At 33.6% G+C, this 14,273-nt stretch overlaps 2 protein-coding genes across 3 annotated transcripts in view; one reads left to right on the plus strand and one right to left on the minus strand.

The window, feature by feature from the left end:
• Positions 1-14,273, plus strand: part of Kctd4 (potassium channel tetramerization domain containing 4) — a 120,535-nt gene that overhangs the window by 66,648 nt on the left and 39,614 nt on the right. The window contains exon 1 of one of the 2 annotated variants that reach the window (XM_026411964.2): positions 13,795-13,871. The exons of the other annotated variant lie outside the window; for it this stretch is intronic. The gene's annotated coding sequence lies outside the window, so the exon portion shown is untranslated. Of the gene's footprint in view, positions 1-13,794; positions 13,872-14,273 lie in introns of those variants that run through there. 2 annotated transcript variants of the gene reach the window in all.
• Positions 1-14,273, minus strand: part of Gtf2f2 (general transcription factor IIF subunit 2) — a 148,961-nt gene that overhangs the window by 20,158 nt on the left and 114,530 nt on the right. Inside the window, exon 6 of the mRNA XM_026411965.2 lies at positions 3,747-3,846. Within this exon, the coding sequence (XP_026267750.1) occupies positions 3,747-3,846 (100 nt within the window). The remainder of the gene's footprint in view (positions 1-3,746; positions 3,847-14,273) is intronic.

Here is a 14,273-nt window from a genome sequence, read left to right on the forward strand (position 1 = left end):
CCCCCACCCCCACCCCCACCCCGTTTTGTAGTGCTGAGAATCAAACCTAGGGTCTTCTACAGGCTAGGCATATTCTCTGCCACTGAGCTATATCCCCAACCCTAAGAGTTCCCAATTTTTAAATATTAAAATATAGGTGTCAATTTTGCAGGGGGAGATACAATCATAATCTATAAATTCTTTTAACATGAAATCCCTCTATTCAATCCCTGTCCCCTCCCGCCAACCCCCCCCCCCCACACACACACACCTTAAGGAGACTCTAACAAATCAGTGTTTCAAAATACTTTGGAAAATGCTGACTTACATGAACTAGTTTCAGTTTCTGAAACTTAATGAAGGAAGAGGCAAGGCCACAGAAATATAAGGGTCATCTTCTCATAAAAGGAGGGTTTGCAGGATAATGCTTTCAAGGAAGGGGTGTTCTAAAAGATAATGCTGATTATATAATTCTTTTGGGCTAATGTATGCTTTCTGAATGGCAAGTATGGTGGATATTATGATACACACAGTCTGTGAACTAAAGAAAAATTTTAACTCAATGCTTAGAATAATTCCAAGTACAAAGTAGGAGTTCAAATATCTGTATAGTCTCTATGTATATGCAAATTTATCCATATGCCATAGGTGGGTGAAAATTATTCTAGGTGTAAATGCAAGGAAGTTTCTTTCTAATCAATGTAAAGATAGGGTTAGGATTATACCTTGGTGGCCAAGAGCTTGGCTAGCATGCACAAGATCCTAGGTTTGGTCCCCAACATTTTTTTTTTTTAATATTTTTTTTCTTAGTCATAGATGGACAAATATCTTTATTTATTTATTTTTATGTGGTGCTGAGATTCAAACACACATGCAAGGCAAGTGCTCTACCACGGAGCTACAACCCCAACACTTTAAAGAAAAAAGATATACTTTTGCAAGTACATATACAATTTTCACCCTCTAAGTTTTGTAGAAATCTCTACTCATTTTTATTCTGAAAACTGCATTCAAAGAACCATAAACATTAAAATGAAAGAATAGGCTTCATGTTTTTACACTTTGCAAAACTTTGTAAATATATATTGGGCTTAAAATTTTTCATTAAAAATCTTGATTATGCAATGTCTAAAACATTCCTGATTAACTATGTTATTACTCAATCTTTTAAAAAATCAGTGTTTCCTTCTGATATATAAGAAAAGTTTCATATGTTTTGTACAGTAGGCATTATACTATAATACTGAATGTTTTTAAAGCAGTGCAGGTGCTTCTACCCATTCAGATACACTCCCATAGGAAACAATTACTAAACATTTATTCAAATGCAATGTAATAGATTATAGTCAATTTTTGATTTTATGTAAATAAAATCTTAATCAAAGATTATTATGTGACTCTTTACTATAACGACTCTTGTACTATGACAACCTTCACAAAGGTTCGTGCCTTGAAATGAAATATCAATATTAAAAACTCTTTATATGCTGACAAGGAGTTCAGAATACAAAGCATTTGGACTTATTTACATTTGTTGTTGAGAGAAGACAAACCTTAGACAGTGGGGGTAGGGTGCCGTCCTTGCCATAACACTTAGCTTTCCCCCTTTGCATCCTAATAGAATTTTACCGCTTATGATAACAAGTCAGACAATCCACATGCACTGTGACAATTCTAATAACTCAAAAAAAGACTTTAAAAAGAGGAAAATTAGAATAAAATCACTCTAGTTCCTACCATCCCAAACCAATGACGTCAGATATTTCACCAATCTCCAATTCTGGATATTTGTTTCCAGTCTTTTTCTATCTTAAACAACATAGAGAAACATTACTGTACATACATTTTTTTGACATTTGTTTTACTATTATAAATTCCTATATTCAAGATTGCCAGTCAAAGGACAAATCCTTTTAAATAGTACTTTTGATACAAATTACTAAAATTCCCTCCAGAAAGGTTATATCTCTTCACAGCCTATGGAAAGTGCTATTTATCTTATCCTCCCTGTGACAAAGAGTAGAAACTGTATATAGAAGACTGGCCCATAAGAGAAGAAGAGAGGAGTCAAAGGTTATAGGAGAAGAACACCATTGAAGAAGAAAGGCAAAGACAAATAAGACCTACATTATTTTAGTTTTCTATTTCCATTAACTCCAGGAAGTTATGTGTACAATTATGTACAGCATAGCAACATTTCAGTCAAGAAAATACCACGTATATGACAGTATTATACAGCCAAGGGATGCAAGGTATCCCATGGAGGTCTGTGTAGTGCCCTTTATATGTCTGTACAATGATCAAACTGCCTACCAACACATTTCTCAAAACATATCCCAATCAGACATTGCATAACTGTGCACCCAACTAAGAGGAGAAAAGGCAAAAGAGGACAAGAAGCAGACTCTTATCTATACCTGACAGAAAAATACCTCCCTTGTATTATCTGACACTATTGTCTCCCTTTACCTTCCAGGTCTTCTTTAGTTTTTGCCTTGTTTAATCCAATCAGTGCAGCATTTTTTTTTTTTTTTTAAACATCTGAATGTCTCCAGAAGGTATAGGTGTACACAGTTCTTACACTCCCCAGCATTTGCCTTCGTAAGCCTCAGTCTTCTGCTCAGTTACATGCCTGTTTAGCCCTGGAAGCTTTTGCTATGTCTCACGCAAATTAACCACTAGAAACTTAAATACCATAAAGTATTATTTTGGCAGACACTGTTCTGTGGTACTTAATAAATCTGGACACTTAAGGTCACTTGTTTTAAAAGAGGTTTTCATTCTTTCTATGCTCAGTATCAAAAGGGATCTTAAGCAACAAAGTAGGATACAAGAGTTCAACTGTTAACTGCTACTTAAGTTGAGCTTCATTGAATCATTATATTTCTTGGGCTGGGGCTGTGGCTCAGAGGTAGAGCACTTGTCTAGCACATGTGAGGCACTGGGTTGGATCCCTAGCACCACACAAAAAATAAATAAATAAAGTAAAGGCATTGCATTCATCTACAACTAAAAATATATATATATTTAAAAAACATTACATTTCTTCTTGCATTACAGTTACTTCAAACCTCCAAACCTTAGCTGTTTTAGCACTGTTAATCCTGTGGCAATAATCATGGTGGTTAAGAGCTTGATTCTTAAGCCACACTATCTGGGTTGAACATCTGGAATGGTAAACGACTGTGTGACCTTAAGTAAGCTAACCTCCTTGAGTCTCAGGACCTCAACTATAAACTAATAATAATAGTGGTAGTTACTTCATGGAGTAGGTATGAAGATTATGTGTCACTAGTTAAAAAGCACTTAGAAGTGTAAACACCACATAATATGCCAGTATACATAATATATAAGTATTATTATATATATTATATATTATATATAAGTATGTATAAAATATACTTTAAAAACATTGATAGATAATAAGTGTACACATCTATGTATGACCTTTAATTTTTTTGTCAATACATTAAGATCTCATATGAACAAATATAAAGGTATAGAAAAAAGGGGGGGGGGCAAAAAAAAAAAGAATATCAAGAATACTTGGAACAATGGTTGTCTTCTTAAGGTGTGGCTTATGATGTAGAGCAAGCTGTTTTCTATGCTTAGCAAATTGTCATATTCCTTACTATGTCTGGATTAGGTATTCAAGCACCTGAGGGTAAGGCTTATGACTGATGAGTACTTTCAAAACCTAAGAATCTATAATACAGAAAAGAATAAAGATATAACACCGAATAAAGAGAAACATACAGAAAACTTACATTATATTGATGATTAGCAACAGGCTTGTAATTTGTTGTTACAACTTTCTCCAGTTGTTGTGATAGCCTTACAGGTTTGGAAGATTCTTCTATTTGCAATCTGAAAAACAGAAGGCATTATATATACTTATTTGTTTAGCAGAATGAAACCTGAAGACTTATTTCTGTAATTCTTATTCAATAAATACCAATTAATGTATAAACATCAGATTATTATACTACCCTTACTAGAACATTCAAAAACCACAGTGAAAATATATGACTATTGTGTTACTTCATTAGTCTATAACTTACTTCTAATCCTATATTGTATAGGCAAATCTTAACTACTAAAAACCAGAAACCAACCACCTGAAAATTTCTGAAAACCAACCAATTAACTAACCAACCCTACAAATAAAAATAAACTATATAAACTAAAATTAATCAAGTTGCTAATTCAAAATTTCCATTTATTTAATTAGAAATAAAGGCTAACAAAATGGAATAAATCAGCACCTAAGGTCTAGTACCTCGTATAATCAGCACCAAAGGTCTCATTGGCTAGTACAGATACAGAACATTTTGGTGATTACAGACTTCTAAAAGATAGGAATGGTCTAAAACTACTATAGGACTCCATCCAAATTAAAATATAATTTGAAATATTGCCTTTGAGAAAACAGCCATAAAATACATGACACCATGTATAGCATATTACAAAACATAATACCTGAACATACATCTTCAAGTAACAGACTTAGGATATTTTGTTTGTATTAAATGTGGAAAGACACATTCAAACATTTATTTCTTACTTTAAAAGTTAAGAGAAATTCATTTGCTAATCCAAAAAACTGTTTTAAGAGGAGAAAAGTGCAGCTTAAAAAAAAAAAAAAAAGGTGGGGCCAGGGTTGTGGCTCAGTGGTAGAGCACTTGCCTAGCATGCATGAGGCACTGGGTTTGATCCCCAGCACCTCATAAAAATAAACAAATAAAATAAAGGTATTGTGTCCATCTACAACTAAAAAAATTTTAAAAAAAGGTTTCACTGTATCTTTGGATTTCTCATCAGTAGGGTATCAGAATATAAATATGTAGTATATTTAAGAAAATGCTCATATGTAGCTAATTTGTAAGTAAAGTGCAAGAATGAAATAAAAGTATTTTTGGACAAAACCCTTAAGACATTTACAGATCATCCTTAAAAGAATTATTGAAAGGTTTACTTTCGGGTGAAGGAAAATAAATCCAAAAGGAAGGAGTGGGATGCAATGGTCACAGCAAAGAAGTTGAAAAACGTTGTTAGAAAATTGCCTACTTAATAAAAACAAAAAGAAAGCATCTTTTTAAAAAAACGGTGAAATTAACATGAAAGATGAAAAGGAAGAGATCAGTATTAGTGCATTTTAAGATTTCTGTATGTTTCCTAAATTTTCTGCAATAAGCATCTATTACTTTTATAATAAAAAAAGGAAGTATGCCTAATAAATACAAAATACCATTATTTTTTGGATGGTTAATTTGAAAGCCATAAAATGTTGGTCATTCAAAAATAATACATGCTTAAAATTGTATATTATATAAAATTTGACTCAGACTTTAAATTCTTGGTTCAACAGAATAAGTACTAAAGCTAATTTTCATTCAAAATTCAAAAAGACACCTCGAAGTACAAAAAGTACCTATTTTAAAATGTTCTTACTAAATATGGATGAAGATAAATCATTTTAGATGAAGGTAATTCTCTATTCTGTTTATTTTTAGGTATATAACAGCAAAATACTGAGATACTCAATGTCTACCAACTATTTTTTATATATGAAATCTACATTATTAGGTATTAGGTATACTTTACCATGAGCCCCAAATTCAGTATACTTATTTCTATATGGAAATGTAAATATTTAAATTCATTCATTTATTAATCCATACTTAAGCTTTAAATACATAAAATTATTATTTTATAAAATGTTAAAAAATACTCTGGAAATATCTTCAGAAATTTACCGGATATGCAATCATAAATAGTAAGTACTATATTACTTTTGCCTTTCGTATGTCACACATAAAGAATTTTTTTGTAGTCACTGCTTCCTGACTCAGGTCCATGTGGCATACTTTCCTTTATAGAAAAATTCTTCAGCAATTCTAAAAGTCAGTTTCACCATCCAGACTGGCATGATGTATGTAACCTCAAAATATTTAATCTTTTAAATAAAGAAAAACAATGATCATTGCTTTAAAATAAAGAGCTAATATAAAAATTCAACCTTTGTTGAATTGTATTTGTATTGTACTTCAAAAAAGTCAACTTCAAGGGTTTTGTTTTAATAAGAAGAGGGCATCTTATGATTACAAGCTCAAAAGGTTAGGAACTGAAAATACAGCCTATTTTTCAAGAACCAAATCTTAAAATACCTTAATTAACCTTGACTGGTTTAAAATAATTTAGCAGGTTCTTTAATTAACACTAAATAATTCATTTAACTTTATCTCATGAAGTGTCAGAACAATTTGCAACTCCATTTCATCACTGAACAATATACTAAATTAAACATTACTGACCTCAACAGGCTTTCAAAGTCAAAAGAAAGTTTACCTGGGTTTATCAGAATAATATGATTTGGAACTATTTGGTTTGCAAATCAGAATAGCCAAACCACATACAGAGGTGCTGGGCTGAACTGCAAGCAAGTTAAGAGGCCTGACTATTTTTTAAAATGGCTTTGACTTTTGCAGAAAATTTAAAAATATGTTATTTTCAAGAAACAGTAATAGAAAAGCAATATTCTGTGGTCACTTTGTTTTACAAATCTAAAAGTTTTTGGTGCTGATTCTTAGCATCATTATGAATATGAATATACATATTCATAGAAGGTTAGGATTTAACTGTATCTTTTTACATTTTCCATAGTTGGAGACAAAGTGCTTGAAAATATACATTTATGAGATAATTGTTGTGGCATCATAAATCATACTTATTTTGTCAAAGCATAATATTTATAAGCATTAAAAATTAAATAGGTTTGAATATGGATGCATTCTAAATACAACTCCATTTCTTTAAAAAAAAAACTTAATTTAAATTTTAGGTAGCTGAGAATTATATTCTTAGAAGCTCAAGTTGGTGAAGTTTGCAAATAGTCCCTAAATTAGTTGCCTGAGTTGTAACAGCAAACACACTAAAAACTTGACAGAAAATTACAGATATCTATCTTATACCATAGATTATATTTAGGAAGCTTAACTTTATTTATTTTAGGAAGCTTAAGTTTAATCAGAGAATTTTAAAGTAAAAAAGTGACCAGACCTGTGTTTTTAAAATACTCCTCTGACTACTCTTTGCAGGATGGTGTGGAGTAAACATGGAGCCCAGAAACTAGAAAAGCTACTGTCCTAATACAGAGGAAAAATAATACTCATTTGGATGAGGGTGATGCTAAAGAGGTAAAAGTCAAGTTTAGCAAATTATGAAAATATTTTGAAGAGAGATTCAATAGAAATTGTTCAACTGAACTGGGGTACAAAAGAGGAAGAAAGGCAATAAGAATAATTGGGCTTAGATTTCTTGCTTGAGCAACTATAACCCAAGAAGAGGGGTCAGACTGTGTTACTATAAAACTGATAGAATTCACTTTATTACAAAAATCTGTATATGAGATGCTCCATTTACTCCGCTACTACAAATGAAAATAAGATAAACGAAAAACTAACACCTTCTATCTTAAATTCTTTTTTAAAATATTTTTTATTTGTTTTAATTAGTGACAGTAGAATGCACTTTGATACATTATATATAATGGAGTATAATTTCTCATTCTTCTGGTTGTACATGATGTAAAATCACACAGGTTGTATAATTATATATGTATATAAGGTAATAATGTCTGATTCATTCTACGATCTTTCTTACCCCCATATCCCCCTCCCCTCCCTTCACTCCTCTCTACCTAATCTAAGGTAACTCTTTTCTTCCCTAGTCACCCCCCAACCCTGACCCCACCACATTGCAAATTAGCATCCACATATCAGAGAAAACATTCGGCTTTTGTTTTATAGGGGATTGGCTTATTTCACTTAGCATGATATTCTCCATCTCCATATACTTACTGGCAAATGCCATAATTTCATTCTTCTTTAAGGTTGAGTAATATTCCATTGTGTGAATGTGTGTTTGTGTGCGCGCCACATTTTTTAATCCATTCATCTGTTAAGGGACACCTAGGTTGATTCCACAGTTTAGCTATTGTGAATTGAGCTGCTATAAACACTGATGTGGCTGAATCATTGTAATATGCTGATTTTAATATTTCTTAATCAGCAAGTTTTATATAAAGATATGAGTTACTCTCTATGCCTCACACTTAAGATTAACATAGATTCAAACACCTAATGTTGAATGGCACCAAGAGCAACTCATTTCTCTGGACAAGAAATAATGACAAGAGAAGCTGTGCTCTACTTGTGTACAATTTTATGTCAAAATGCAGTCTACTGTAAGATATATTGATTAATTAATTAAAAAAGAAAAGAAATAATGACTAACAATTACTATTACTGTATAACTTGGGCCACATAAAATTATTTGGCTTTTTTACTATTTAAGGGAATAGTCAAAATCAACTTCACTGAATTCTGAGTTTAATATTATTATTTAAAGAGTCATTAAAGTTGGATACAGTGGCACATGTCTGTTATCTAAGAAACTCAGGAGGCTGAGGCAGGAGGATGACAAATTCAAGGACAGTCTTAAAAAGATCTTGTCTCAATTTTTTTTTTTTTAATTTTAAAGGACTGAGATGTAGCTCAGTGGTAAAGAGACTCTGAGTTCAATCCCCAGTATCACGGGGGTGGGGAACTAAATAAAAATAGAGAGCATTATCTCCTATTTCTTCCCATCAAAGAGAAAGTTTACAAGGTCATGTAACCCAAGAGCTAAAACACCAACAAACTGATAGCACATGAAAACAGACATTTAAAAAGCACTATATTGAGGCTGAGGTTGTGGCTCAGAGGTAGAGCACTCACCTAGCACGTGTGAGGCCCTGGGTTCCATCCTCAGCACCATATAAAAATAAATAAAGATATTGAGTCCAAAAAATTAAACAATAAGAAAACAAATAACCCAATCAACAAATGGGTCAAGGATCTGAACAGACACTTCTCAGAGAAGGATATACAATCAATCAACAAATACATGAAAAAATGCTCACTATCTCTAGCAATTAGAGAAATGCAAATTAAAACCACTCTAAGATACCATCTCACTCCAGTAAGAATGGCAGCCATTATGAAGTCAAACAACAAGTGCTGGTGAGGATATGGGGAAAAGGGTACACTTGTACATTGCTGGTGGGACTGCAAATTGGTGCAGCCAAATTGGAAAGCAGTATGAAAATTCCTTGGAAAGCTGGGAATGGAACCACCATTCGACCCAGCTGTTCCCCTTCTCGGACTATTCCCCAAAGACCTAAAAAGAGCATACTATAAGGATACAGCTACATCAATGTTCATAGCAGCACAATTCACAATAGCTAGAATGTGGAACCAACCTAGATGCCCATCAATAGATGAATGGATAAAAAAATGTGGCATTTGTACACAATGGAATATTACTCAGCACTAAAAAATAACAAAATCATAGCATTTGCAGGGAAATGGATGGCATTAGAGCAGATTATGCTAAGTGAAGTCAGCCAATCCCTAAAAAACAAATGCCAAATGTCTTCTTTGATATAAGGAGGGCGACTCAAAACAGAGCAGGGAGGAAGAGCATGAGAAGAAAATCACTATTAAGCAGAGACGAGAGGTGGGAGGGAATGGGAGAGAGAAGGGGAATTACATGGAAGATGGAAGGACACCCTCATTGTTATACAAAATTACATATAAGAGGATGTGAGGGGAAAGGGGGAAAAAAGAGCGAGAGAAATGAATTACAGTAGGTGGGGTAGAGAGAGATGATGGGAGGGGAGGGGAGAGGAGGGGGGAATAGGAAGGGGAGCAGAATACAACAGACACTAGTATGGCAGTATATATAAAGGTGGATGTATAACCAATGTGATCCTGCAATCAGTACCTGTGGTAAAAATAAGAATTCATATCCCACTTGAATCAAATGTATGAAATATGATATGTCAAGATCATTGTAATATTTTGAGCAACCAATAAAAAAAGAAAAAAAAGATATTGAGTCCAACTACAACTAAAAAAAAAATTAAAAAAAAAATAAAAACAAAAAGCACTATGTTCTGGAAACTGTGTTAAGAGCTTTCCCTTTATCACCCCAATCTTACTTTCTTCTTATGATAAAGCCAACAACAGAACTGAAATTAAGATTTTCATTCTATATGGTCCCATATAACAGAATTCAGACCATACAACAGAATACAGCTCATTATTATTCAAAGTACATATATGAAGACACGAATTGGTGTGAATACACTTTGTATACACCCAGAGATATGAAAAATGTGCTCTATATGGGTTATAAGAATTGTAATGCATTCCGCTGACTTAAGAGAATACAGCCTCTAATTAAAATCCCATGGAACTCAGTTCAAAATAAATAATTTCTTCTTGATAGTCATCAGCCTGCCAATAACTGATGTAACCTTTCTCTCTCTCACACACACACAAAGCAAGAGTAGATTCTCCCTTATAACAGCCCTACCCCCCCCACATCCACACAAAAAATGCCTATTAAGTCAATATCACTAGTTATTAGGATATAATAATGGTCCATAATCACCCTTACCAAAATCATTTAAAGATATTCTTCATTATTATGCTTTATCAAGAGTTATACTAAACTGGAAATTCAATTTTTAAATTGTTTGGCATTATTAAAAATGAGAGCAGTATATACATCCCTCAAATATTTCAGAAGATGAACATTGTTAAAACTTGACAAAATGGAAAAATGTCAAATTATGGCTCTAAGCTGTTGGCAGATCCGGGAAGTAAAGGCTACAAATTTTAGCTAATACTTATTGGCAAATATATCACAGCAACTCAATAAATATTTGTTGAGCAAATAAATAACACCTTAACTGGACAACTAAATCAAAAAGGAAAAGGTCAAATATCATATTAACAAATGCCATAATAATGTCTGATTTTATACACATAGACTACTTTCATGCCTAAGCAGAAAACCTTATGAAATACTGCCTTGCTAATCTGGTTATCAGCAACAGAATTAAACAACTTCAAACAACACCGAATAACAAATGTTTCCACTAGCAATGGCAAATGTGGGAGTTATTTCATAATGTAATTATCATTTTAGCGTTCATCTATCATTTATGCTGTAGCTACATTTGATTGCAATATTTATGTTATTCTTAAAATGACAGGTTTTACAAAAGAGTGTGTATTTTCTTAAATTTAGATTTCAGTTTTGAAAGGGAGAGAATGAAGCAATGAATGGAGGTACACAGTGCCTCCCAAGAGAGAGAAAGAGGCTGACATTTGCAGGGTGAAAGAAAAACTTCTAACAGCAGATAGAATCAGGAAAAACAGTGGAGCACTGGGACTGCCTGTGAGCAAGCACCCACACACTTTATCCTGACAGGAAACAAAAAAGAAGTTCTGGAAGAAGGTACAGCTTGGGAATAGGTAGACAGAAGGCTGAGGTAATAAAATAACCAGGTGAAGGCTGAGCTGATTTACTATTATGAAAAAATTCTAAAGCAGCCTAGTTTTAAGACAGCATATTTTAGAAAGTTCCAAAACTGGGGAGTGGAACAAAGACAGTTTCTTAGAGGAACTGCAATAGTAAGTATATGTCAAAACTATTAGAATGTGGATCTGGGAGGCAATGGAGAATTTTGGGGGTTGCAGTTGATAAGGAATTAAATTACATATCCTTATCTGGAAGGCCTACTGGAAGGATCATATAGCAAATGTCACATTTCTTGGACAAGTGTCTTCTACAAATACTTATAATTTGTAAGCTTTGTGAAAGCACAGACCCCTTTCATATGCCTAGGTGCCAGAACAGGCATAGTGATAACACACCAACATTCAGATATGGCATAGAAAAGAAGAGATATACATAAGGTGTTAGAATTAATTAATTATTTTTCACTCTAGGGAAATATATAATAAAGGAAAACACTGCATCCCATATGTATGTATATAAATTAATTAAAATGGATAAAATTCAAAATTCCATTTCTCAGACACACTAGCTACAGTTAAGTACACAGAGCCATATGTGGCTAGTGGCCGCTATGGTGGATAACATAGATACCTCTATCATTACAGAATATCTACTAGATACTGCAGGACAGAGTGTGTCAGGTAAAGCAGAAAGCAAGAGTGAGAGGAAGGGCTATGGTGAATTGGAAATAGAGCACAGGCTCCACCTCAGGAGGGCTATAAGTTCTCTGCTACAGATGACTGCTATTCTGCAGGAATGTAGGTATGCTCTTCCCAAATTGTTTTATTCAACAAAGTGCAAGAGAATCAGAGTTTTATGTGAAACCATCAGACATTGCCAACTGACTCAATTAATAAAATGGGCAACCTTCTTACCAAAACAAAAGAAAAAAAATCCCTTCCAAAAAATAAACCCGAACACTAGCTATACTAGGCCACCAGTTAGCAGCCGTCTAATCTGTATATCTATATCCCATAGTGTTTTTTTTAAAGCAAAACAACAACAAAGACTTATTACTAGAAGCAGCAAAATCATGACAAGTAGGAAAAACCCACTCAGTTCAACATTACAGTTTTACTGAAGGAAGGGCAAATCCTTTGACCTACATTCACATGTGCCCATCCAGAGGGACAATTCATGAACTGGCTGATGGACTTAAGGGACTGCATTCTAGCTGATGCCCAGACTAAGAATAAAAGAAGAAGAAAAAATCTGCCTCTGTGCAACATAGAAACTTGATAACTTTTGGCTCATAAAACCAGGAACCTCATGATTCAACCATTAGCTGCTTCTTAATAAAAGAATACTGAATTAATTCTTCTGTATGAAAATAAAACAACTCAAATAACCAAGTTCTAGCATAATTGACACTTGCTCATGATCATACAGCTTATCAGAGATGGGGAGGGTGGTTTAAGATTCCAAGCCAGGCTGGTGGCACAGGCCTATAACGCTAGGTACTTGTGAGACTAAGGCAGGAGGCTGGCTTGACTCCAGGAGTTCAAGGCCTGCTTGGGAAAACACAGTGAGACCCCATCTCAAAGCAAACTAATAAAAAATTCAAAATTCCTTTTCCAGCATTTATCTCCTAATCATAATTCACCATATTATAATGAAGCAATTCAGACATCTTTTTGAGTTTGGTAAATATATACTATCCCTATTTTAAATATTTATAGTTTTTAAGAAAATACATGATGCCCCCAATATGTATGCCTCTTACATTAGCTAGCAAGGTACCTTGAAAGGGGCCTACAATCAGCAAGGGAACGATGATTCACACTGGACTTTGTTTAATCCTAGACTTTTATCAGAAACAACAGCCACCCACAAGTTTTAGGTATGTGCAGAGTAAGGTAAATAAATGACGGCTAATGTAATGGAGACTTTTGGCATCTTATTTTTGTTGTTTTTAATTATTGTATAGCTTCTGTTTTTCATCAGAACACTGTAAGACTCTCAGTCCTTTATCTAATTTTCACTTTTCTAGGAGAAGAAAACTAGCAGCAGCCAAGAGAATATCTATTTACCTGTTAGACAACAAAAAACCTTCACTGAACATTTAGTCCAAAATACAAGAATTTTTCCTCATAGTCTAAACATCTTTATTTATATAACTCCCTTTTCGCTTGTATTCTTTCCTTATGTAAACTATCATCTTGAACTTGAGAGTATGTTTAGTGGCTAGCTTTACCTTAAAGTGGAGCATTACTTCTAAGTCACTAGCACTCTACTGCATGCAAGCACTGCAGGTGCCCAAACTGTGGAGGGCAGAGGAAGGCAGCACAGTTAACTACAGTTCTTATAAATGTGGGAATAGGTCATCCAAGATTTACACTGCCTCTTCAAATAATTACAAATTTTAATTATTTTCAATTTACCCATTGCAATATTTTTTCTTTAGGTCAAGTCAGGCATGATTTCTCAACCACTCCAATGAAAGCAGACTGCTTTTCATTCTGTAAAGTCTGGATCCACAGGTAAAATGCAAGTGTGTGATAATGGGAAAGGGGAAGGAAGAGTATGCATAGCATTTGATGCAAGAAATCCTTTACTGCTTATGCATCCCCTGTTAACTGCACACTCTAGTTGCTATTTTATTATAAGCAAAAACTAAAAATATGAGGGGAAAAAAAAGTTGAGCTCATCAGGGACCATTTATTGTTCCTCAATACATGACCAATTAGCTACTCTTTCTCTGTTAGAAATGAAATTACCTTAAATTCCAGTGGACAATGAATGACAAAACACTTGAATTTCATTAAGAACTTTTCATTTTACTTCTCTTCTCCAAACACAAACAGAAGTAAAATGTTTAAATAATTTGGCATGGTTCCCAGAAGTGAGGGTAAAAGCACTTCTATCAAAAGGTCCAGTAATAC

The sequence above is a fragment of the Urocitellus parryii genome, chromosome 2 (genome assembly GCF_045843805.1).
Source record: "Urocitellus parryii isolate mUroPar1 chromosome 2, mUroPar1.hap1, whole genome shotgun sequence".
NCBI lineage: Eukaryota > Metazoa > Chordata > Mammalia > Rodentia > Sciuridae > Urocitellus > Urocitellus parryii.